Consider the following 27432-nt stretch of genomic DNA (forward strand, 5'->3'; position numbering starts at 1 on the left):
GTTTACGATTTTAGGCCAAGTGGCCAGTAACTAGTAGAACGAATGGCAGTGAAAGCATTAGTCTGATGAAGGTTCTTCCTAGTGATTACTGAAAGCATCTCAAAGTTTTAAACTGACTCCTCCATAAAAAAACTGTGTCGGTTAGACAAAGAAACGAACTGACAAAGTAATTACTCGTTACTGCAGCAGATCAGTCCTGCCAACTCCACAATATCTAACGAACAGACACCCACCAAAACCTCGGAGACGTCCTCCCTCTCATTTCGACTATGAAGGCTAACAGACAACAGACAAGTTAACCCATACTGTCATTAATGTCCTGATTGCACCACACAAGTAACATTGGGGGAGGGGGGGGGGGGGGGGGGGAGCTGTAGGGGAAATGGTATACATATGAAATGTGTTCATGCTCTGAAATGAGAATGCAATAGATACTAAAGTACGGTCTGGTGTAAAATTGGACTTTTTTAATTTAACAAAACTGTGGACATATCACTCTGATCTGAAACAAAAATGGATACATAATACCATTAACATAAATACCATATCCATTTTCTGGTAATACATTTGAAATTCATGTTTTAGGATAAGCTATATTCTGTAGAACTTCTTGCAATCCTGCTGTTTAATTTCTCTAATTTACGTCTAAAACCAGTTCAAACAATACACCAAAACAGAGCAAAATAATTACTCCACAAGAACAACTTGCAATAGAACCATGTTTAAGAATACAAGGGGCAGTCAAATGAAAACGAGAGATGGAAACAAAAGGTAAGTAAATTGTTTATTATTTCAAAAGTAATCACCATAACAATACAGTGTCATCGAAACGACCGCAGCAACATGTGGGTGGGTGTTATCCTGCAACAGAATGATGCTGTCTGTCCACATTCGTGTGTGTTTGTACTTACGGTGTGCTTCAGTTTTTGCAACGTGTCCACATAAAGCTGTGCTTTAGTTGTGGCACTGTGTTCCAGACAGTTAATGGGCAACAGGCCCTTGCAGTCCCAGAAATAGATTATCATGACTTTCCTTGAGCTGGCATGCCCATTCTGACTATGCTGCAAAAGTTACACTGGGAAGTCCTCACACGCCCTCAGTACAGTGCTGATCTCTTCCCATGTGATGTCACTATTTTTGGAGCCTCGAGGAAAAACATCCCTAGCTGTCGATTTGCTTTGTCGAAGAGATGCACACCGCGGTACAATTGTCGTTCTGTAGGCAACCACAAACATTTTCACAGTGGGATAAATATATTAATATTTATGATGACCACCTAGCTAACTCTTTTTCATTTGATTGCTCCTTACAAAATATTCTAGTGGATATAATATGTTCATGTTTTATAACTTTTATTCCTTGCCAAATATATGTAATCTGAATGATGTGTTGATTATGGTTAAGCTTTGCATCTAAAGTCATTGTATTTGAGCACAGCAAAAGACCTTGAGTAAAGTAAAGAAAGATGCACGGCTTACCTTGCAAGAGCATTGCATGCGAAAGGTAAGGTTGCTGGTTTCAACCTCTGTTCAGCACACAGTTTTATTATCTGCACCTATTTACATCATACAATTTCATGTTCATTACTTCTTTGAACAAATCTTACTATCTTTTGGAAAATGAAGGAAATTATTATATAATTATGCCATAAGAATGAGTGCCATAAAGGAACTTTAATAATTTTTTTCCTCGGAGACAAAAATGCATTATTACAATTATTTACATCTTTGATGGCACTTCAACAAACTACATGCAGAACAGTGAAAGACATCTTGCTGAGATACAAAATAAATATCACTAATGATGGCTGAAACTTAACGAGAATTTTAAGAAAGGTTTAATACAAAAATTCTTTTACAACGGTGGATACTTCTTCAAAGAACTTTTATATATAATAAGTTGAAACACAGACACACGGTAAAGGAAACTTCTGTACAATGAGCATTCAGCTTAATAGTAACCTATGGCTCCATAAACCTAAAGGCAGTAGACAAATTAAGTGCACGAATATTAGACTCTGAAAAACATTTTTGTTAGGTTTAAATAGTCATTTTTTCTGGAATACTTGTGGAGATTTGTTTACGCAGTCACAGTAAGTCTTCTTTAGTGTAATAATGTTCTAAGCTCTTTAAACTGTTTTCAGTTGACATTTTGATTTTTCCTATGGTAACAATGACTATTTTCTATCTGCTGTCAATCCATATAATTATTGATTAAACAGAAAATACACGATTATCCACAAATTTTTGAATTTATATTGTAATATTAGGTCTCTTTTACAGAAAGCTCTCATGCATACCTAGGGCTACTGGAAGAAAGAATATTTCGGAGAAAAATTTTAGCTACAGCCTCTGGGTAGTTTCCAGACTTAAACTTTCACTCTGCAGTCGAGATTCATTTAGAGAATGGCTTCTCCATGACACACTTTTACTCAGGAGTGCCACAACAGCAAGGTATGCAGATCTTGTGTGAAGTTTAGATGACAGGGTGAGGTACTGGTTGAAGTAAAGCTGTGACACAAAGTTGTGGGTCACGACTAGATAACCCAAGTCGCTACAATCACTGTCCAGTAAGACTGGAAATAACAAACAAACAACAAACAACACACACACACACACACACACACACACACACACACACACACACACACTGAAAAATTCATTTCACAAATGAATGTACATTAATCCATACACATATATATGTTAATACACACACACACACGTTGGCATCACAGGGCAGGAAAGTTGGTGGAACAGTAGTTTATTTAAACTGTTGTACGCTATAAATTTTTACTTGCGGCATACGCGGTTGGATGAACTCACGGACAAAGTCGACCACGTGTTCACTGACGTGCACAGTCTGCAAGTTAGTCAGATGGGACAGTTCACGATAGGCATCCAAGTCCATTCCGAACGTGTAGAACAGTGACAAAGTGCGAAGCTGGGTGCAGTGCCGGAGGAACCACAAGTGGGCGACATCCTCCGTGTGGGATAGCGACAGTGTCTCCAGTCGCGACAGTGACGGCATCACACCGGAGAGGACATCGGCGTCAACCCGGCACCTCGTCAGGTCCAGGGCCTCGAGTCTGGTCAGGTGACGCAGGTTCGACAGCTCCGACGTGCCGGGCCAGTGCGAGAACTCCAGGCAGAGACGGCGCAGTTGCGGGCAGTGGCGCAGGAAGCCCAGGTGCGGCAGATCGCTACCGACGAGGTCCAGCTCCTCGAGCAGTGGCAGACGCGGCAGAACTACGGCCAGCTCGTACGCGTTCGCGGCACTGCCGGCCAGGTAGAGCGAGCGGACTCCGGCGGGCAGGTGCCGCAGCCCCGCCAGCAGCGTGTCCGGCGGCGAGGCCTCGACGCGGAGCTCCCGCAACCGGCCGCAGTGCCGCAGGAAGGACACGTCCGAGACGAGGTCGCAGCACTCCAGCTGTAATGACACGAGGGACTTCAGACCCGTCGCGGCCACCTCCAGGTCGCCTCCCGCCACGCAACAGTCGCGCAGCCGCAGCCTCTGCAGGTTCCCCAGGTGCCGGAGATTTGCGTACGCAGCCGACGGCAGGTCGGCACAACCTTTCAGTTCCAGTTCCTCCAGCGTATCCGAGCAGTGCCGCAAGAATGCCAGTTCTTCTAGGCCGGGGCACTCGATTTCCAGCGTCCGCAACCGGCCGATCCCCTCCGACGCGTCCAGATAGTCTGCCGACAAGAACTCTGCGTAGACGCACAGGTCTGTGAGATTCGGGCACAGCTCGAGGGCCGTGCCGACTGCGTAATCCGCACTAGAGCTGGACGAGGCGCAGCAACACACTTCCCGGTCGCGTTTTCGGGCAAAAGCGTCTAGTGTCGGTATCGCTTTGAAGATCCGCAATTTCTGGAGAGCCGCAAAATCTATAATCGAACGAGAAGAGAAGATGCTTTCTGCGATGTCGAGTCTAGTCGACAAATACGCGCACCTCAGTCTGTGACCGTCCTCTGCAGATGCTATGTCAGAAATGTCCGTCACTAACAGGACCAGGCGGGGGTAGAAAATGTCGATAACAAACTCGGCTGCCGCCTTGATGATGACTTCCTGCAATAGCGGCAGGGCGCGCAAGATGGCGAATGTCTCGAAGGATTCCTTTGGACTTCTGTTGCTGACGTACCTCTTGCCCTTCCACAGGTGAGTGAAGCCCGACACGATTTCGTGCCACTGCTTGCTCACGGCAGCACAGTGTGCCAAGTCGGGGATCGGCAAGTAGCAAAAGATGGAAAACATTACGTCGTACGGCAGATTGTGGATACCGGCAGAAGGAGTCGATGCCATTTCTGTGAACACACATAAATTTATTAGTTATTCGTCAGAGTAAGCTTCCCTACAGAATATAAGGACGGTTTTTCACTTACGTTACTTGCACGTATAATATATACAAATATAAATAATGCATTAAGACAATTTTGTGGTCTTCGATCAGACGAATAATTTGCTGCAGCTCTCTGTGCTTGTCTATTCTGTGCAAGTCCTACAATCTCTACTGCGTGCCTGAGAAGACCCTGCACCCCACTTCACTTTGTACAACTGAGGAAATAAATAGTTCCTCGATCTGCACCCCAGCTTCGAAGCTGACAAAAAGCACTGTTGCCAGTTTTTTACTGTTTTGTCTCATTATTTTAGTCGTGAAGCCACAGCCGATGTGAGCTGAGAAGCGATCAGTCTTGTGTGCGTGGGTGCTGGTACGTCCACAAGAACGGCAGACAGTGGCCGAGATAAGACATGTGCTGCATTGTGGATGTGAGGAACTACGAGGGAACATACTGCTGCTGCTGCTCAATTGAGTGATACGTCTCCAGTGAAATCCATTTGAAAAAGGGCACATAACAAAACACCACAGTCAACAATGAATAACTCTCTCTCTCTCTCTCTCTCTCTCTCTCTCTCTCTCTCTCTCTCTCACTCACTCACTCACTCACTCACTCACTCACACGAAAATGGACTATTTAATTTAAACCAATGTTCGTGAATGGATCATCTGACATCATCATGCAGTAGTGAATCACAGCCTGTCATGTTTTGTTGACACAATTTGCAAATGCAGTGTCTCTCTCACAAGTATTATCGTATGACAAACTAGTCATATACTGCAGTACACACATTAGGAATGCCTTTTTATAGAGCACAAAAATCTCTTATGTTCAAAAGTTTGAAAAATTTGAGACTGAACAGAGGATTCCTCAGTAGAGGGATGCAGCATTTTATCTCAGACAGTGTATCGATGGATGTATAAGTCACTTCAGGTGTGCCCCACGGAAGTGTGTCGGAGCCTTCGGTACTGGACTATTCTCGTTCTTACCCCTCTCGACGATTTTAAAGTTCGGTTCCAAAATTGCAATGACTGCTGATGACACAATTATACTAATCTATGATTCAAACAAAACCTTACCAGACACAGCTCAGATGAACAAGACTACAACTAATTCAGAGTCCGTAGTGGAACAGACTCATTACATGAGTTAAAACAAGCAAATCTGACCTGTTAGTGCCAGAAGTGGAAAGTAACAGTCATACACTGAGTGAATAAAACTGTCTAAAATTGTGTGTCGGATAACAAGTTAAAATGGAGTCAACAGACATATGAACTAAACAACAGACTCAGCTCTCTTTTTACATGTTATTGTGTTTACATAAAGACATGAGTGTAGGTTTATTTTCATAGTTTTCACTCACTGTTGTTTTTCTGGGACAGTGCATCTAAAGTAAATGAAGTGTCAATTCAGCAGCAGTGAGCATAAACAGTATTGTTAAACATAATTAGCTATATATCTTGCAGTCACCTTTTTTAGGTTATTACAATTCTCACACTAACTTCCTAATACATCTTTTGTTTAATGGTTTTTGATGACGACATTAAAAAATCACATTCAATTAAACTGTGATGTCCTTAATCAGAACACAAGACGATTATAAATTCACAAAAGTACACTTTAATTGTGAAAATGTTAAATATCTTGAAGAAATGTTTGATATGGCACTGAATACAGTATACCTTCAAGTTTTACTCCCAGCTAACACTGTATAGTTCCCAACGTCCCCCTAAGTGGGATCTGCGAATGAGTTATTCCAACTGGTTTCGTGAATCCAAATCTACTACTATAGATTATAGACAATTTGGGATTAAATATCACAAGCTGCCACCTTAAAGACAAACTGTTGATACTCGGTACCATTCTTTCACCGAAACTGGCTGTGCATCACATAGGATGCCGGGTCAGGGTCGGCGAGCAGCCTAACGTAGCAATTTAACAAGTTCGGCACTCTCACTTTCATAGTCAGGGTAAATGAGCAAGAAGTGCCAGCATTGGAATTTAAACGCCTTCTGTTACAGTGTGGAAGCAAGACTTGCCAAACTTGTTCAATTTCTGCATCAGACTGCTGGTTGACTCTGACATGGCATCCAATGTAATAAACAGCCAGTTTTGGTGAAAAGATTGTGGCAATCAATAACAGTTTGCACTTGAGTTCATGGATTGTTATATTTTGTTCTGAATTGTCTCACCTGTAGAAGATCTGGACTTGTGAAATCATAAATGCTGCACGCGTGTGCAACGCCACCCCCCCCCCCCCCCCCCTTACACACACACACACACTCTCTACACCATTATACGACTCTGTGATGGCTGTTGGAGTAACTCATTTGCACGTGTCACCCAGTGGGACAGTGGGAATGTTGGGCACTAGCAGTGTTAGGTGGAAATATGTTGTTGTTGTGGTCTTCAGTCCTGAGACTGGTTTTATGCAGCTCTCCATGCTACTCTATCCTGTGCAAACTTCTTCATCTCCCAGTACCTACTGCAACCTAAATCCTTCTGAATCTGTTTAGTGTATTCATCTCTGTCTCCCTCTACGATATTTGCCCTCCAAATTGGTGACCCCTTGATGCTTCAGAAGCGCCCTACCAGCCGACCCCCTCCTCTAGTCAAGTTGTGCCACAAACTCCTCTTCTCCCCAATTCTATTCAATACTTCATCATTAGTTATGTGATCTACCCATCTAAGCTTCAGCATTCTTCTGTAGCACCACATTTCAAAAGCTTCTATTCCCTTCTTGTCCAAACTATTTATCATCCATGTTTTACTTCCATACATGGCCACACTCCATACAAATGCTTTCAGAAACGACTTCCTGACGCTTACATATACTCGATGTTAACAAATTTCTCTTCTTCAGAAATGCTTTCCACTTTTGTTGATGTTCATCTTATATCCCCATCTCAAGACACTGTCCATTCCATTCAACTGCTCTTCCAAGTCCTTTGTTGTCTCTGACAGAATTACAATGTCATCGGCAAACCTCAAAGTTTTTATTTCTTCTCCATGGATTTTAATTCCTACTCCGAATTTTTCTTTTGTTTCCTTTACTGCTTGCTCAATATACAGATTGAATAACATCGGGGAGAGGCTACAACCCTGTCTTACTCCCTTCCCAACCACTGCTTCCCTTTTGTGCCCCTCGATTCTTATAACTGCCATCTGGTTTCTGTACAAATTGTAAATAGCCTTTTGCTCCCTACATTTTACCCCTGCCACCCTCAGAATTTGAAAGAGAGTATTCCAGTCAATATTGTCAAAAACTTTCTCTAAGTCTACAAATGCTAGAAACGTAGGTTTGTCTTTCCTTAATCTATTTTCTAAGATAAGTCGTAGGGGCAGTATTGCCTCACGTGTTCCAACATTTCTAAGGAATCCAAACTGATCTTCCCCGAGGTCGGCTTCTACCAGTTTTTCCATTTGTCTGTAAAGAAATCGTGTTAGTATTTTGCAGCCGTGGCTTATTAAACTCATAGTTCAGTAATTTTCACATCTGGCAACACCTGATTTCTTTGGGATTGGAATTATTATATTCTTCTTGAAGTCTGAGGATATTTCGCCTGTTTCATACATCTTGCTCACTAGATGGTAGAGTTTTGTTAGGCCTGGTTCTCCCAAGGCTATCAGTAGTTCTAATGGGATGTTGTCTACTCCCGGGGCCTTGTTTCGACTTAGGTTTTTCAGTGCTCTGTCAAATTCTTGACGCAGTATCATACCTCCTACTTCATCTTCATCTACATTCTCTTCCATTTCTATAATTCTATATTATATAACTTGAAGATATACTGCTTTCAGTGCTGTATCAAACAGTTCTGTAAGTTATTTATCCATTCCACAATTAAAGGTTACTGATATACGACTAATTTATAAATACAATATAATAAAGGGAAACATTCCAAGTCGGAAAAATATATCTAAAAACAAAGATGATGTGACTTACCATACGAAAGTGCTGGCAGGTCGATAGACACACAAACACAAATAAACACAAACATACACACAAAATTCAAGCTTTCGCAACAAACGGTTGCTTTATCAGGAAATAGGGAAGGAGAGGGTAAGGAGTCATTCCAATCCCGGGAGCGGAAAGACTTACCTTAGGGGGAAAAAAAGACAGGTATACACTCGCGCGCGCACACACACACACATATCCATCACACCTGTCCCATGCACCCTCCCACCACCACCACTCCAGGTGGTGTACACGATCAACGGCAGAGCCACATGTGAAAGCACCCATGTGATTTACCAACTGACCTGCCTACACTGTGAAGCCTTCTATGTGGGAATGACCAGCAACAAACTGTCCATTCGCATGAATGGACATAGGCAGACAGTGTTTGTTGGTAATGAGGATCACCCTGTGGCTAAACATGCCTCGGTGCACGGCCAGCACATCTTGACACAGTGTTACACCGTCCGGGTTATCTGGATACTTCCCACTAACACCAACCTGTCAGAACTCCAGAGATGGGAACTTGCCCTTCAGTATATCCTCTCTTCTCGTTATCCGCCAGGCCTCAATCTCCGCTAATTGCAATTTGCCGCCGCTCATACCTCACCTGTCTTTCGACAACATCTTTGCCTCTGTACTTCCACCTCAACTGACATCTCTGCCCAAACTCTTTGCCTTTACAAATGTCTGCTTGTGTCTGTATACACGGATGGATGTGTGTGTGTGCGCGCGCGCGAGAGTGTATACCTGTCCTTTTTTCCCCCTAAGGTAAGTCTTTCCGCTCCCGGGATTGGAACGACTCCTTACCCTCTCCCTTAAAACCCACATCCTATGGTCTTTCCCTCTCCTTCCCTCTTTCCTGATGAAGCAACCGTTTGTTGTGAAAGCTTGAATTTTGAGTGTATGTTTGTGTTTGTTTGTTTGTGTGTCTATCGACCTGCCAGCACTTTCGTTTGGTAAGTCACATCATCCTTGTTTTTTTAATTTATAAATACCCTGTACAAGACACAAAAATTACTCTCTTGTAGACTTTGCCTCCATGTCTAGAGCTTATAAGGGAGGTCCTGCTATCTGGTGCAAAGATTCAGGAATATCTGATCGAACTCAACTTCGCCAGGGTGTTTGTTACACCAACTACGGACAGTAAATACAGCCTTAGTTGTGATCTGGATGTAAGAGGAGCAGCAACTACATATATAAACATGGGTTTCATGGAGGTCCTAAGGTGCCGTGACCAGCCCTGGGTTAATACTGCTGTGAGAGCTGCATGATCACTGGGTTGAGTAGGTTTCTACATCTACATCTACATCTACACTCTGCCAACCACCATGAAATGCATGGCAGAGGGTGCATCCCACTGTACCCCTTATTATCCTTCCCATTCCATTCATGTACGGAGTGCGGGAAAACTGATTGATTGAATGCATTTGTGTGTGTGCAGTAATTATTCTAATCTTATTCTCACAATCTCCATGTGATCTATACATAGGGGGTCGTGACATATTCCTAGTCATCATTTAAGGTCGGTTCTTGAAACTCTGTTAATACACCTTCTCAGGATAGCTTATGTCTATCTTCAAGAGTCTTCAGTTTCGTTCATTTAACGTGTCAGTGACACTCGCCCACAGGTCTAACAAGTATGTGACCTCTCGTGCTACTCTTCTCTGTATATGTTCAATACCCTCGTTATTCCTCTCTGGTACACACTTGAGCAACATTCTACAACCAGTTGCACAAGTCATTTGTAAACATCTCTTATGTACGCTAATTGCACTTCCCTGGCGCTCTACCGATAAGCCGAAGTCTGCCACTTGCTTTGCTCACACCAGAGCCTATGTGATCATTACATGTCATATCCTCATGAGGTGTTACATCCAGGTATTTGCAAGGGTTGGTCGATTCCAACAGTGACTCATTGATCGCAGTCAGAGGATCAGTGTTTTCCATTTTGTGAAGTGCACAATTTTACATTTCTGAACATTGAGAGCAAGTTGCCTATCTTTGCACCACTTTGAAATCTTATCAAGATTTGATTGAATATTTCTGCATCTTCTTTTGGACAGTGCTTCAGTATAAATAACTGCACGTCTGCAAAAAGCCTGAGGTTACTATTAATAAGGTCTCGAAAGTCATTAATATACAACACGAACAGCAAGGGTCCCAACACACTCAAAGTCACTTCCATATGTAATAATGACTCTCCGTCCAAGATAACATGTTGCATCCTCCCTATCAAAAAGTCCTAAAGCCAGTCAAATTTTACTTGATATCCCATATGATCATACTTTTGACAATAAGAGCAGGTGTGGTACTGATTCAAACACATTTCGGAAATCAAGAAACACTGACTCTACCTCACTGCCTTGATACAAAGGTTTGAGTATGGGGGAAAAGTGAGGTTGGACTTCACACGATCAGTGTCTTCGAAATCTGTGCTGGTTAGCACACAGGAAATCATTCTGTTCGGGATACCTCATTATGTTTGAGCTCAGAATATGTTTTGAGGTTCTACAACAAATCAATTTCAGGGATACTGGATGGTAGTATTGTGCACCACATCTACTACCCTTCTAGTAGACGAGTGTGACATGTGCTTGTTCCAAGAAATGGGCAAGTTTTTTGTTCAAAGTATCTATGAAAGATTATAGTTAGAAGAAGTGCTAACTCAGCTGCAAATTCAGTATAGAATCTGACAGGCATTCCAACAAGCACTGGAGCTTTGTACTATTTTAACAATTTTACGGGTTTCTCGGCATCACTGACACTAATACTGATTTCATTCATCTTTTCAGTGGTACAAGGCTTAAATTGGGCAATTCACTTAGTTTTTCTTTTGTGAAAGAACATTTCAAAACAGAATTACACATTTCAGCTTTTGCTTTGCCTCTTTCAATTGCAGTTCCTGTCTGATTCACTTTGGTGCCACTAACAGCTTTTACATACAACCAGAATTTCTTAGGGTTTTGTGAAAGATCATTTGATAATATTCTGCAATGTCAGTCACTGATATCAATACACATTGCTCTCTTCACAGCCATATGGGTTTCATTTAGCATTTCTCTATTTATAGCTGTTGTGTACATAGTTCCGCGTAGTCAACGCGTGCACAACTTTCCCACTAGAGCGGGCCCCGCTAAGCACAACAGCGCAGGCGCAGCGCTCGTCTGTCTCCGCACTACGAGATGAGATTGCTGCTAACGTAGAACCTTTTCTCCTCGCGGATCACACTCGCGCAGTGATACCTGAACGCTCGCGGTATTATAACGAGTGTACAGACCTCCGATTAGTCAGTCTGCATTTGTCTGTAGTCAAGTTTCAGTCTGCGCCTAATAAGATTATCATATTCCTGTACATAGCCATGAAGATAAATGAATAGACACTTTGTCGAGTATCAGAGATATGTGAGAATAAGATTAACGTACCAAGACCAAAGGAACAGCATCCAGAACTAAGTGAAGTTATTTTTATGCTTGTTATTATTTTAATAAATGTGTGCGAAAATTAATCAAGTTCTGTTTAAAGTTGGTCACCGTCAATCTGCTACTCTAAGTATGCAAGTGGCATTTCTATCGTCTGACCTAACGGCAGAAGATAAACACGCCACGATAAGACCACGAGTCAAATAATCTGATGGTGTGTGTAACGAAGGTCTTACAGTACGCACACCACAATAGCCCTATGCAGTAATCTCCGTTTCTTTAGAAGTTACTTTACAGTAGCTGTACAACTTCAAGGGTCCCTTCCCTTATGAACTTTTCTACTGTGCACATATCTATCTAGTGCATGGTCAACTATTCTTTTAAACTTGAGTCATAGTTCTTCTACATGCTCCTGCCATCTGCTGAAAGTGTCAAGTTCCTCACTGAGGTACGACGCTACTGATTTTTATCTTGTTTACTGAACAAACATATACCGGGTGATAAAAAAGTCAGTATAAATTTGAAAACTGAATAAATCACGGATAATGTAGATAGAGAGGTACAAATTGACACACATGCTTGGAATGACATGGGGTTTTATTAGAACCAAAAAAATACAAAAAATGTCCGACAGATGGCGCTTCATCTGATCAGAATAGCAATACTTAGCATAACAAAGTAAGACAAAGCAAAGATGATGTTCTTTACAGGAAATGCTCAATATGCCCACCATCATTCCTCGACAATAGCTGTAGTCGAGGAATAATGTCGTGAACAGCACTGTAAAGCATGTCCGGAGTTGTGGTGAGGCATTGTCGTCGGATGTTGTCTTTCAGCATCCTTAGAGATGTCGGTCGATCACGATACACTTGCAACTTCCGGTAACCCCAAAGCCAATAATCGCACGGACTGAGGTCTGGGGACCTGGGAGGCCAAGCGTGACGAAAGTGGCGGCTGAGCACATGATCACCACCAAATGACGCGCACCAGAGATCTCTCATGCGTCTAACAAGATGGGGTGGAGTGCCATTCTGCATAAACATCGTACGTTCCAGCAGGTGTTTATCAGCCAGGCTGGGGATGATGCGATTCTGTAACATACCGGCGTACCTCTCACCCGTCACGGTAGCAGTTACAAAACCAGAATCGCACATTTCCTCGAAGAAAAAAGGCCCGATAATGGTAGATGTGGTAAATCCAACCTATACTGTGACTTTCTCGTCATGCAATGGAGTTTCCACGGCAGTTCTAAGAGTTTCGGTAGCCCAAATCATGCAGGTGTGGGCGTTTACACACCCCTGGTGCGTGAAATGAGCTTCGTTGGTCGACAACACGTTACTCAACCAATTGTCAACTTCCGCCATATTTTGAAACGCCCACACCGCAAATGACCTCCGCTTCACTAAATTGCCAGGTAACAGTTCACGAGGCCGATGGATTTTGTACGGATAGCATCAGAGGGTACGCCTCTCTGCCAACCAAACAGTAGTGTATGGAATGGCGGTGCGACTTGCGACTGCACGATCGCTGACTTCCCCGTGCACAGACGAACCCACTACAGTCTCAATTTCTTCCTGAACTGTCTCAGCAGCATTACGCCTTGTGCTCGGTTGGCCACTAGTGGCTTCGAACTTCGAAATCATTCTCGCCACAGCTGCATCTGTCAACGGACCTTTACCCGTTCGAATCCCCTTCCTATGGCAATAGGATCGTAATGCTGAACTAGCACATTCCCCATTCTGATAATACAGCTTCACTAAAAGCTGCCTTTTCAGGTAACGTCAACATGCTGCGACTGCTGGCGCATCTGATTCTCTGTCTCATTACAGCTCCTTTTGTACACGATTATCATACACAGTCACTGACGTTTTGCTGTCCAGCGCCATCTGTCGGACATTTTGTGAACTTTGTTGTTGTTTTTTTTTTTCCCCTAATAAAACCCCATGTCATTCCAAGCATGTGTGGCAATTTTTACCTCTCTATCTACATTATTCCGTGGTTTATTAAGTTTTCAAATTTATACTGACTTTTTGATCACCAGGTATATATCTATCTGCTTGTTTTAATTGCCCCTTTTACTTTTGTGACCGTTGTTTCTGCAACCGTGACATGGTCACTGATACTAGTTTCGATGCGGACATCCTCAAAGACATCAGGTCTATTTGTTGCCACTAGAGACAATTACTTCAATCATGAGTGGGTTCCCTAACTACCTGTTCCACATAGTTTTCAGAGAAGGCATTTAGAAATGTTTCACGGGATGTCTTATCACGACCACCATTAACGAAACTAATTTTCCCAATTGATTGTCGGATGATTAAAATCTTCACTCACGATTACATTATAAATGGCGAACTTGTGTTCGAGCAAAGTAAGGTTTTCTCTAAAGTTTTTGGTTACATTAGGAAAGGAGTCTAGTGGGCAGTAGAAGGATCCATTTATCATTTTATGCCCACCTCTGATACTGAGACTTGCCGAAACTATTTCACATGCAGCTTCAATTTCTATCTCTCTGGATCCGAGATTCTTGTCTACTGCAACACATACACCATCTTATCCATCTTTTGATTTGTTGCTCCTCGTATTGACTGTGTTTGCAGTTAAAATTTTTTGGGATTAGGGGTCCGCCAGTTATGCAAAACACCGTTTTTCTCAGTACCCAAACATGTTTCGGCACCACTGTGCCATCATCAGTGGGTTTTCATTTTTATTTATTCTGCAATGTGAACATTTTCATTACATGATTATAAAATTATGTGCATTTTGAGTTCAAACAACAGATTGTTTCTTTTTGTAAATACAATACAAAATGTAAAGGTATTCATGCTCACCAAATGTGAAGGTATTTACAAAAAGAAACGATCTGTTGTTTGAACTAAAACTGCATATAATTTTATAATCATGTAACAAAAATGTTCACATTGCAGAATAAATAAAAACGAAAACCCACTGATAATGGCACAGTGGTGCCGAAACATGTTTGGGTACTGAGAAAAACGGTGTTTTGTCTAACTGGCAGACTTCTAATTAAAAAACTACACCACCTTATTTCACCACTGACCTATCCTATCGATTTACACTTAAACTCTCCACAGGTCTCACTGCTATCAAATTCAGGTTTCAACCAGCTTCCTGTATCTACTACTATGTGAGCGTCATTGCTTTTCATGAGCACTCTAAACTCTGCCACTTTGTTGCAAATTCTTTGGCAGTCAATTGTTTGGATTTTAAGACTATCACCTGTGGGAGGCATTTCTTTTTATCTTACACCGATACTTCTGGGTTTCATACAACTATCGTTATCTGGACTGGACGGAGACTCGCTCAATCTGTAAAACTCTCGTGTGCACCCCACACACAGTCAGCTACCCGAGTAGCAGCCTCTGACAAGTAGTGCATCCCTGACCAATTTAGGAGGACCCAACAGTTCTCAAACCTAAGACACACGTCCACAAAGTCGCAGCCTATAGTGTGATTAAAACTATTTTGTACTTGACAGCTAGCCGAGCACGTGACCGTGAGACAGTGTGGGCCAATAGCAAGCTGATGTTCAGCACCCCTCCCCTGCATAGTTGCCACAGCTTATGCGTCACAGTTCAGTACCTGCTAACATCTGGTCTTGTGCGCGTTGTGTTGTGTGAACTGCATTATCTCAGTGTCTGCTTCTCCTTTGATTCCACTACAAGTATGTGATAAATTACTGTAGTGGCTTCTGTGTACAAAATGTCCGAAAATAAAAAGCGGGGTCATCCTAGAGTTTGTAGTCCGAAATCATCTTCGAAGAAAGTGGGGCAAGGAATAGCATTGAGAGGACAATCGCGTGAATACGTCTGCAACGTACGACAATATTTTGAGATGGAAAGGGAGAAGGGAGGGCCTCTTCTTTCCGTTAATAAGGTAGTTGAGAGGACTGCGGCAGAATTGAGAATAAGCAGAACAACCGTTATAAATATAGGCAAAGAGCAAAATGAAAAACTGAATACACATTTCGGGTCATCAACTCTTAACTCTGAACCGCCAAGTCTGGAAACACCGGGGAAAAAACGACGCGTCAAGAAACGTGTGATGAATGTTGGTTCTTTCGAACAGGATGCGATTCGCAGACATTTGTATGCATATTATCACCGTAGAGAGCATCCAACGTTACAAAAACTGTATGTAACGCTTAAAGAAGCTGGTCTTTTCGTGGGCAGTAAGTCATCTCCTCGGCTGGTTTTATTAAACCTGGGATTTAATTACGAAAAATTAAGCGAGTGTACAGTTTTCTTGGAATGGCAAGATATTGCGGCAGGTAAAGGACATTGAACTCGATGATTTAGTGTGGCTAGATGAAACATTGGTGAATTCTGGTCATACACTGAAGACACATTGGTCTGACGGATCGCAAGAAGGAATGGCAATACCTGTTAGCAAAGGAAGCAGAATAATTGTTGTTCATGCAGGTACCACACGTGGGTTTGTTCCTGGCTGTTTACATGTTTTCAGGTCAAAGAAAACCTCAGATTTTCACGAGGAAATGAACCACACCACCTTTTTACGATGGTTTCAAAATTCACTGTTACCGAATTTGGAGAAACCATCGTACATCATTATTGACAATGCGCCATACCACACTGTTGTAAAGGACAAAGCCCCAACGCTATCTTCTAGAAAAGACAAAATTATACAGTGGTTATGACCAAATAATATACAATTCGATGACGGAATGAAGAAAGTGGAACTATTGGAACTTGTGTCACAACATAAGCCACGATACCCGACATACGTTATAGATGAAGTTTCCAACAAACACGGACATTCTGTAATTAGATTACCACCCTATCATTGTCACTTTAATGATATAGAGCTAATATGGGCCCACATCAAGGGGTACATAGCACATGAAAACAAGACATTCAGGCTTTCAGAAGTGAAAAGATTTTTACATGAAGCTGTTTCTAATGTAACTGTGGAAAACGGGAGTAATGTTGTAGTACATACAAAAGCTGTCATTCAGGAGGCATGGAAGAACAAATCCTTATTGGAAGATAGTGTTTCCGAATTAATTATTGCTGTCGGGGAGTCACCTGAAAGTTCTAGCGACACAGATATAAACGGCGTTTTCCAGCTGTCGGACACAGAACACGTCGAGTGATGGTAAGTTGCCAAAAAATAAATAAATAAATAAATTAGTACCTTTTGGTGGTGTTGATCTCGTTGTCTTGGTATTTTGAGTTTTTGTGATTTGTTCTGAAAATCATGGCACAAGATGAAAATGTAACTAAAGGCGGTATATGTGCTGCTTCTAGTCTTGGCGAAACTGTAGCACCCACCCACTTCCAACAAGCTCTAAAAATAAATTCAAACCTTTCCGGAACTTTTTCTCACTTTGACCCCCCCACAAAACATGTAAAGGGAAAAAGTTTGTCGTTTACTACATTTCTGGTGTTGATTTGGAAAAAGTTCCGCGTCAGACGTGAGATTTTAATTAATTATTTCACTATTACTGGCTGTATTGCTCAGAAAGTTTGCAAACATTATCGAAACATGTCACTGAAGACAACATTAAAAATTTGACGTTGTACGACACACGGTTTAGGAGATGGGGAATGATTAATATTGAGTAGCGTGAAAATTCAAATTTTCGTAAAAAGTTAAATATTTCTCTATTTCAGTAGCACAAAATTTTCACTGAGTTAAAAAAAAGTGCCAGAAGGTAGTCCTCGTATCACTCTACCATGTACAGTTGCCAAATTATAAAAAACATGACTTCCATTCTTTACAGCGGCAGCTGGCAACATTACACGGCCGCTCAGCGAACTGTCAAGTACAAAGTAGTTTTAATCGCACTATAGCTTGTCACAGAACCTTTGAAGTCTCTGGTTCGTCCTTCCACTCGACTCTAAACCGAAGGGCCACTGACAGTTCTGGGGACAATGCTGCAAATTGTGAGCTTTATTGAAACTCCACGTCCTCTGCCAGTCTCTGGTACGATCTCTGAGCTAGACGAGAAGCATTAATTTGTTCCAATTTGTGCCACAATCTGCAGCAGGTTGCAGCTCGTTCCCTCAACAGCTGCTGGAATAGCCGCTGCAACGTGTCAAACGAGGCCCCGGCACACACCAAGTGCACCTGGTGTTTTCTCCTGTCCCTTGCTGCCATTTCCCTAAGGGGCACCATCATTAACTGCGCATTTGAACTGCCAACGATTAACAGGCCCCTACCATTTTACGTTTGCCGCCTCTTGACGCTGGACGGAACAGATTTCTCCAAAACTGGTGAAGTGAGTCATACTGGCAAATTAATGTTGTTTTAAGTAGAAAAATGGGGGCACAGTGCTACAGCAAAAATTTTTGATTACTTGGCTAGTGATATAAAATGTATGACAGACAGCAAAGTAAAATTTGAAAACAAACTGAAAAGGTTTCTCCTAGACAACTCCTCCTATTCTGGTAACGAATTTCTATTGTTGTATGGTGTAAAATGCAGTGGATAGGAATTAGAAACTTGCTTGCATTCTTATGAATGTTCAGCATGTAGCTATATCAACAAATTAATTTGTGATGTGAATATAAAATGAATTTCCACATCATTACGATTTGTCATGCAAATGATCCACGAAACATGGATGACCACAACATCTACATCTACATCCATACTCCGCAAGGTGGCGGAGGGTACCTTGAGTACCTCTATCGGTTCTCCCTTCTATTCCAGTCTCTTATTGTTCATGGAAAGAAGGATTGTCGGTATGCTTCTGTGTGGGCTCTAATCTCTCTGATTTTACCCACACGGTCTCTTCGCGAGATAAACGTAGGAGGGAGCAATATACTGCTTGACTCTTCGGTGAAGGTATGTTCTCGAAACTTCAACAAAAGCCCGTACCGAGCAACTGAGTGTCTCTCCTGCAGAGTCTTCCACTGGAGTTTATCTATCATCTCCGTAACACTTTTGCGATTACTAAATGATCCTGTAATGAAGCGCGCTGCTTTCCGTTGGATCTTCTCTATCTCTTCTATCAACCCTATCTGGTATGAATCCCACACTGCTGAGCAGTATTCAAGCAGTGGGCGAACAAGCGCACTGTAACCTACTTCCTTTGTTTTCAGATTGCATTTCCTTAGGATTCTTCCAATGAATCTAAGTCAGGCATCTGCTTTACCGACGATCATCTTTATATGATCATTCCATTTTAAATCATTCCTAATGCGTACTCCCAGATAATTTATGGAATTATCTGCTTCCAGTTGCTGACCTGCTATTTTGTAGCTAAATGATAAGGGATCTATCTTTCTATGTATTCGTAGCACATTACACTTGTCTACATTGAGATTCAATTGCCATTCCCTGCACCATGCGTCAATTCGCTGCAGATCCTCCTGAATTTCAGTACAATTTTCCATTGTTACAACCTCTCGATATACCACAGCATCCTCTGCAAAAAGCCTCAGTGAACTTCAAATGTCATCCACAAGGTCATTTATGTATATTGTGAATAGCAACGGTCCTACGACACTCCCTTGTGGCACACCTGAAATCACTCTTACTTCGGAAGACTTCTCTCCATTGAGAATGACATGCTGCGCTCTGTTATCTAGGAACTCTTCGATCCAATCACACAATTGGTCTGATAGTCCATATGCTCTTACTTTGTTCATTAAACGACTGTGGGGTACTGTATCGAATGCCTTGCGGAAGTCAAGAAACACGGCATCTACCTGGGAACCCGTGTCTATGGCCCTCTGAGTCTCGTGGACGAATAGCGCGAACTGAGTTTCACACGACAGTCTTTTTTGAAACCCGTGCTGATTCCTACAGAGAAGATTTCTAGTCTCCAGAAAAGTCATTATACTCGAACATACAACAGTTTATGGGATGCTCAACATCGTGGTCATCAGTGTCCATACAAGTTCCAAATCTTTCCATTTCCAGTCTCGCCACATCTCAAATGATTATGAGGACAACACAAACACCCAGTCCTAGGGCGGAGAAAATCCTCGTTTCCAGCTGGGAATCGAACCTGGGGGGCCACGAAGAAACGTGGAACTAACAAACTAATTGAGAATCTGAGATAAAGTTAAAAACATACCTCATTAGCTACTCCTTCCATAAATCATCTAGTTTCAAGGTCTGGAACTACCTCTTAGTAACTCATTTGTTCATTCATACACACATTCTGTTCTGCACATATGATGAGTAAGAAAATCCTTTGGAGATGTGGAATATGTGAAGTCATGGGCAGAGGCATTCACTTTATAGTACACTAATAATGAGTGCAAGATCAAGGGGGGGGGGGGGGTGTTTGCAGGCAAAATACTCTCCAATTTCAAGAAGAACGCAATAATCTCAATCGAAAAGAAATCAGGTGCCGACAGGTGTGAATATTACTAATATGTGATGCTTGCAAAAAACTAACACAAATTCTTTACAGATGGCGCAGGCTGACCTTGGAAACTATCAGTTTGGGTTCCAGAAAAATGTTGAAACACGGGGAAGCAAAAGGCTATTTACAACTTGTGCAGAAACCAGACGACACTTACTTGTAAGAGTCGAGGGGGACAAAAGGGAAGGGGGCGAGGCCAGGTGGTAGCCTACCCTGATGTTACTCAATCTGTATACTCTGAGCAAGCAGTGAAGGAAACCAAAGAAAAAATTTGTGAAGGAATTAAAGTTCAGGGAGGAGAAATAAAAGCTTTGAGATTTTCCAATGACATTTTAACTGTCATAGATAGCAAAAGGCTTGAAAGAGCAGCTGAATAGATCAGACAGCATCTTGAAGGGAGGATATAAGATGGACAGCAACTAAAACAAAACAAGAGTAATGAAATGTAGTCTAATTAAATCAGATGATGCTGAAGGAATTAGATTAAGAAACAATATACTAATGGTACCAACTAAGTTTCGTTATTTGATGGCTAGAGTAGAAAGGATGTGAAATGCTGCAATTTGCGCAAAAATGCTATGAGGCGAAGCGACCATTTGGATGCACTTTAATGTCTTTCAAATGTCTTGACCACTTTATTCCCAGAATTGCCTTACACAATTCAACATTCCACCACTTTCATAGGCAACACAAAACTGGTATCGGAAGATATGAAAATATGTTACGTTTCACCACCGATTAGAGACATAGAATAATGAGTAGAACATGGCTTTCTAGCCTACCAGTGTTACGTCAGTCGTATAAAATTGTTCATTAAACATTGTATCTCGTTGACATTCCCAATTATGAGACTAGTGCAAACTGCTACCAAGGAACAAATTGGAAACCAAATGGACTAAACTGCTAGGCGGTGCTGGACACGCAATACATGCTGCATTTGTTTGTTACAACTACAGTTTCATTGTTACATCAATAAACCTATCATGGTAACACTCACAAATTGCCTGAATTTCCTGTACGGCACTTATGCATTTGTTCCCATTGGCGGAAATGGCAATGCATGGGTGCCTCCTACACTTCATAAGTAAGCACTATGTGCCTGAACTGGTATTTCTATGCTTTATATGTAATTATAAAATGGTATGTATGAACTGTTACTGATGGTATTAATTGAGATGCTATAAGTTGTCAAAAATTGTTTTTAACAGACAATTTGCCCAGGTAGCCTAGCACCACTCAACGGCCTCGTCCAATATATTATTTTTTGATGATTCAAAAGATCTGTTATGCATTGTTTTGTAACAGAAAAAAACAGATGTGATTTCCACAATTTGTTTGCTGGTGAAACTCTTTTATATGATTTAATGAAGAAGTTATAGTTGTTAACAGACAAATGCAGCATATACCATGTACCCTTCACTGCCTAGTGATATAGTCCACTTTGTTTACAATTTGTTCCCTCATAGCAGTTCGCACTTGCCTCATGATTCATAATGTTGACAAGATACACTTTTATATTATTGCAATAACATTGGCAAGCTAGAAAATCATATTCCACTCTTTACACTATGTCTCTAATCAGTGGAGGAAAGAAACACATTTTCATATCTCTGGATATCAGTACTGTATTTTATAGCCTTTGAAAATGAAGCAATGTCAAGACACATAAGACTATTTTGGAAATAATAAAAGAGTGCGGTCGAGACATTTAAAAGTTATTGAGGGATATGAAATGTAGACGGACAATGGCAAAAACAAGCATATCTGTACACGTACAAACTCTACGGACCGATCAGCGAGAGGATACGGAGCAAAAAAGGTCTAACAAATTTATGTCCGGAAATGCACGGTTTCAATGCTAGACCATTTATTCAATCATACATTTTTACAGAGACTGCAGTCTAATACGAACTGTACCATGCAGCCAGTTACAATACATGCTGAAAATGTTTTCCACACGCCTCAACGCACGTTCTGTCGCACACGTTAGCATCTGCCAGGATGCATCCGAACGGTGTCAAAGGCAGCACGAATACGCTGCTTCAGAGTCTCCATATCGGGAATGGATTCTGCATACACAAAACTTTTGAGATGGCCCCATAAGCAGAAATCGCACGGGTCGAGATCTGGTGAACGAGCAGGCCGTGTAACTGGATCCTGTCGTCCGATCAATTCAGCAGGGAAGACACGACTGAGATGCGTTCGGATGTTGACAGCAAAGTGGGTTGGAGCACCACCGTGTAGCTGCCACATAACCCTTTCCCTGTTACCATTCCGGCATTACACAGCCCTCTATTCCACCAAAGCGCTCACAGTCTTTTTACCGTATTTACTCGAATCTAAGCCACGCTTTTTTTCCGGTTTTTGTAATCCAAAAAACCACCTGTGGCTTAGAATCCAGTGCAAAGTAAGCGGAAGTTCTGTAAAAGGTTGGTAGGTGCCGCCACAACTAACTTCTGCTGTCGAATATATGAGTAGTACACAGGCATACTTTGCAGGCACAAAGATAAATACTGGCACCAAAACCTCTGCATCAGAAAATAAATTAAAAGAAAAGGTAGAAGAATGTAAATATAATGCCGTGTATTCTTTTGTGTTTGCTGCAATCTCTTTTAAATCCTGTCTGCCTAATAAACTACGAAACTAGAGTGAGACAACAGCAAACACAGAAGAATATACATATCATGTCATGTTTATATTCGTATTATTCTTATGCTGAATAGTGATAGTCAGAAATGAAGCACGGCAACTGACTAGATTTTTAAATCTAAGATGACTCTAATTTCTGTGTAGAATGTAATGTACTAAAGAGGTGTCTGCAAAGATTTTCAAATGGAGAAAAATTTTCGCTAAACTCTTGTTCAGAACATCTTCTATGATACGCAGTCTATTATTTGGTTCTTGTTGATCATTATCAAAGAAAGCAGCAGTGTAAGTAACAACAAATAACAGTCTCCTGCCATTGTTTCACTTATGAGACAATTCCTCTTTTTTTTTTTTTTTTATTGTAAGCGGTGGTAGCGTGCACAAAAGCAAGTCATGCCGCGACAAACAATGCACGACACAGTGCAATAATGCATTTTCAGCTTAGTTACTTAAACACTTATAACAAAGAGAACAGTACCTATCAGATCAAAGAAAAATAAGCAATCAACTCAAACCAGACGAAGTACGTGAAAAAGGAAGGGTACCTGTATAAATACGGATGGAGCGCCTGATACATAGCAATGGCTACTTTGTAAAACTTAAGTGTTAAGCTTACGACTCGGACCAAACTACTGTAGCTGTATCTTTATCCATTCGACCTAAATTGTGTCTCATGTTACAATGGACCAACTTTGTTTCGATTTGGAGGTGCAGTCTAAGACTTTTCTCTCCCCTTGAATTTCGAGTCTCAAATTCCAGGTGCGGCTTAGATTCGGGAAATTATTTTTCCTTGATTTCGAGTCTCATTTTTCAGGTGCGGCTTAGATTCGAGTGCGACTTAGATTTGAGTAAATACGGTACTTATCTCCTTCACCACTAAGCCCCCCCCCCCGAATCCCCGTATGCTCCCACAAGCAGCATGTCAACCCCCACCACGCTTTCCCTCCCCGGCCCTGCCCCAGCCTCCTCCTTACCCCCACCACCTCGCTGCTCGCCCTGTCACGTGCCGCTTCTCGCAGTCTGGCCTCAGCTGTCAGAGAATGTGGTCTTGTTGTGTGCTTTGCACTTGTGTGAGTGTGTGTGTGTGTTGCCCATTTCCAATGAAGGCCATGTTTGCTGAAAGCTTCCTGTCTGACAGTATTTTTGTCGTGCCTATCTGTGACTCAGCATCTCCACTCTGTGGTGAGTAGCGCCTATTCTGTTCGTGATGTTGTCACATTCCATGCTGGATTTTCCACTGTTTGACATCTGACAACTCTAAATAAATTCTCAATAAATTTCTATATCATTCTGAAGTCCTTTTTGACTCACCCTGTACATATTACCCAACTTCCACAGCTTAATTCTCAATTGTAGCTCTGTTTTAGCAGTTTTGACAGCTGAACAGTACAGAGGCGGAAGCTGTGACATTCCATCTGCTGTCTACTGTGGTGACTACTATCTGAGATGCCACCACCAACAAAGGAACCTCCCCATCGCACCCCCCTCAGATTTAGTTATAAGTTAGCACAGTGGATAGGCCTTGAAAAACTGAACACAGATCAATCGAGAAACAGGAAGAAGTTGTGTGGAACTATGAAAAAAATAAGCAAAATCAAGGACAATAATAGCTCAAGAGCGCCGTGGTCCCGTGGTTAGCGTGAGCAGCTCCGAAATGAGTAGTCTTTGGTTCAAGTCTTCCCTCGAGTAAAAAGTTTGATATTTTATTTTCACACAATTATCAAAGTTCAGGCACTCGCACATAATCAACTTCGATCTCCAAAATTCCAGGACACGTTCAGATATGCTTGGACACATGCAGGATTTGACAGTCTACACACAGAAAAATTCGAAAACGTTAAAAACATACGTTTTGACAGAGCACAGGGAAAACTGTGTGACTGTGAAACTGTTGCATTCATTTGTTGCAGTTCATGTGACAAACTCTTATGTTTTCATCACTTTTTTGGGAGTGATTATCACATCCACAAGAAAACCTAAATCGGGCAAGGCAGAAGAAACTTTTACGCATTCGCCAAGTGTACAAATTAGATGGGTTGACAACATTTTCCTGTTGTGTGTGCACATGCCGTCACCAGCGTCGTATAGAACATATCAGACTGTTTTCCTGTGGAGGAATCGGTTGACCTATGACCTTGCGATCAAATGTTTTCGGTTCCCATTGGAGAGGCACGTCCTTTAATTTACTAATCGAACTGTTTTGCGGTGCGGTCACAAAACACAGACACTAAACACATTACAGTGAGCAGAGACGTCAATGAACGAACGGACAGATCATAACTTTGCGAAAATAAAGAAAGTACATTTTTCACTCGAGGGAAGACTTGAACCGAGGGCCTCTCATTCCGAAGTTGCTCACGCTAACCACGGGACCACGGCGCTGCTGGGGTCATAGTATCCTTAATGTTGCCTATCTTCCGCGAGGACTACTCAGTTTGTATATTTTGCTTATTTTTTTCATAGTTCCACACAACTTCTTCCTGTTTTCTCGATTGATCTGTGTTCAGTTTTTCAAGGCCTGTCCACTGTGCCAACTTATAACTAAATCTGAGGGGGGTGCGATGGGGAAGTGCCCTTGCAAGTATATCTGACAGTCTCTGCTGCCGTTGCCTCATCCTCGCTTTCACTGATCGGAACACTGCAGTGCCTCACAACAGACTTCATTAATGGCTCACAGTGAGTTGTTCTACCATCATTATTCCGGGACAGAGCACCAACTCAGTAATTGCAGACCCCCCCCTTCGCCGCAGCTCCCCCCCCCCCCTCCTGCCCAACTCAACTCTTAACTATGAGCAGTCTACAGCAACACAAGCAGATATCTCCCAGAGAGGCTGTCGCATAACTCTTCACGACTACAGCCCTATCGTGCAGAGCTGTCTGTTTTTCCGGGCTGCAGTCTACAGCATCAATGAGAGCACCCTCGTAATCCACTAGCTGTTGTTGCAGCACGGGCTACACTACCCGTGTAGCTTGCCATAACATCACGAGATGTGCGCCTTCTTTGACGAGACTGAGACGCGTCTGTATTGGTGCACACCGGTGAGGCCAGCACCCTTCTACTAACTGAAACTGCTGGCTGTCACTTAGTAATGGCCCGTCCACACGCAATGCTCTGTCTGCACAAATGTCTGCGCACATCACATCTGCGCACACAGATCGTTGCGTGTGGACAGAAGATTTGCACCGACCTGAGGTGTGTGCAAACCTGGAATTTGGAGTTGGAGGTTTGAGCGAAACCAATCAAATCTGTGGGTTCAAACCACATCTGCGCAGACAAGTTGGAGCGTATGGACAGGAGATCGTCGCAAATCTGGCGCGAAACAGCTGTTTGCTCAGTCGTAGTGTTTGTCTTTGTGTGCACAGGGCATTAAAATGGCCGATACTCGTCAGTGTTCTCGAGAGTTTGTAAGTGAATTGAAATATATAGAAACCACCCATGTTTGTGGAAGATTAAAAGTAAAGAACATAGTGACCGAGACAAAAAGACAGCAGCATACAATGCTCTAATTAAAAAATTGCGGGCAGTTGACACCTTGGCAAACAGAGAAACAGTAATAAAAAAATAAATTCGTTGCGAACTGTTTACCGAAAAGAGTTATCCAAAGTTCAGAAATCTAGAAGATCTGGTGTAGGAGTAGATCAAGAATACCAGCCAACATTATGGTATCTGCTTGGCTATCTTAGTGATCAAGAAATGCCAAGACCAAGCAGCAGCACAATTGAAGATGAAATTGGAGTGTCAATGTGCGAGGAAATGGAACACGAGGTAATGTAAAACAATGTATTTCACATACATTTATCAAAAGCTTATTCAAAAGAATATATTTGTGTGCAAACATAATAGAAAATTAGCTGCTGTTATAAAAAGAACTCATCCTTCAGGACAGCGTTAATAGTTTCACATGTGTTGGGTATTATTTCACTCAACTCTTGTTTCGATATTGCAGTTGAAAATTCCAAATCCTTGTAGCTCCTTCCTGTTGCTAGGAATCGTAATGTTACTGCCAGCCGTTCATGAGGAGAAATTGCCCTTCTCATACAAGTATTTTTTCTCATAATATAAGGGGTTACAAGCTTTAAGAGATAATTATAAGTTTCGACATCCATCCGCAAATAATTTCGCCAGTCGTTAGGTTCGCCCTGCAAGTCTCGCAGTAAATTTACATGAGAAAACTGCTTTCGCTTTAGCAGCCACTGTCTACACCATTTTGACCGCTTTCTCTGTTTCCTGTGGTTGGTCTGAATGTTTTTTGCAACACAAATTGCGAACACAGACCACAACAGAACTTCCTCCATATCTATATTTCAAAATAACTGAATTAAATTTTCGACGTTTACGGGGAGCGTAGTCGCTTGCCACTGATACTTCTTTTCTACACCGACAGATGGCAGGCAAGTAGTAGATTGGGATTTGTGTCATGTGAACACACCACATCTGCAGCGATCTTTTGCACGTACAGACATCTGCGTCGATGTCTGCGCAGACAGATCGTTGCGTGTGGACCAGGCTTAAGACAACTGTGTACCTCTAATCAGTAAATGTCTATTCTGATAACTGTATCTTACTAGTGTCTTTTAGGGTTCGTCAGACCACACTCCACACATCATCATCATCATCATCATCATCATCATCATCCTCCTCCTCCTGATGACTGTAACGACTGCAGTCCTGCACCTCTGTAATACATTAAAAGTGTCATTCCAGGAAACTTT

The 27432-nt window shown here is 42.1% G+C and overlaps 1 protein-coding gene across 2 annotated transcripts in view; it reads right to left on the reverse strand.

Moving 5' to 3' along the window:
- Positions 1-452: 452 nt before the first annotated feature.
- The window catches only part of LOC126108577 (uncharacterized), a 61400-nt gene continuing 34420 nt past the window's right edge, over positions 453-27432 (reverse strand). For both annotated transcript variants that reach the window (XM_049913867.1, XM_049913868.1), the window contains one exon: positions 453-4301. In XM_049913867.1, coding sequence (XP_049769824.1) covers positions 2761-4301 — 1541 coding nt within the window. In that variant the 3' untranslated portion in view covers positions 453-2760. The remainder of the gene's footprint in view (positions 4302-27432) is intronic.

This window comes from Schistocerca cancellata, chromosome 11, assembly GCF_023864275.1.
Source record: "Schistocerca cancellata isolate TAMUIC-IGC-003103 chromosome 11, iqSchCanc2.1, whole genome shotgun sequence".
Taxonomy (NCBI): domain Eukaryota; kingdom Metazoa; phylum Arthropoda; class Insecta; order Orthoptera; family Acrididae; genus Schistocerca; species Schistocerca cancellata.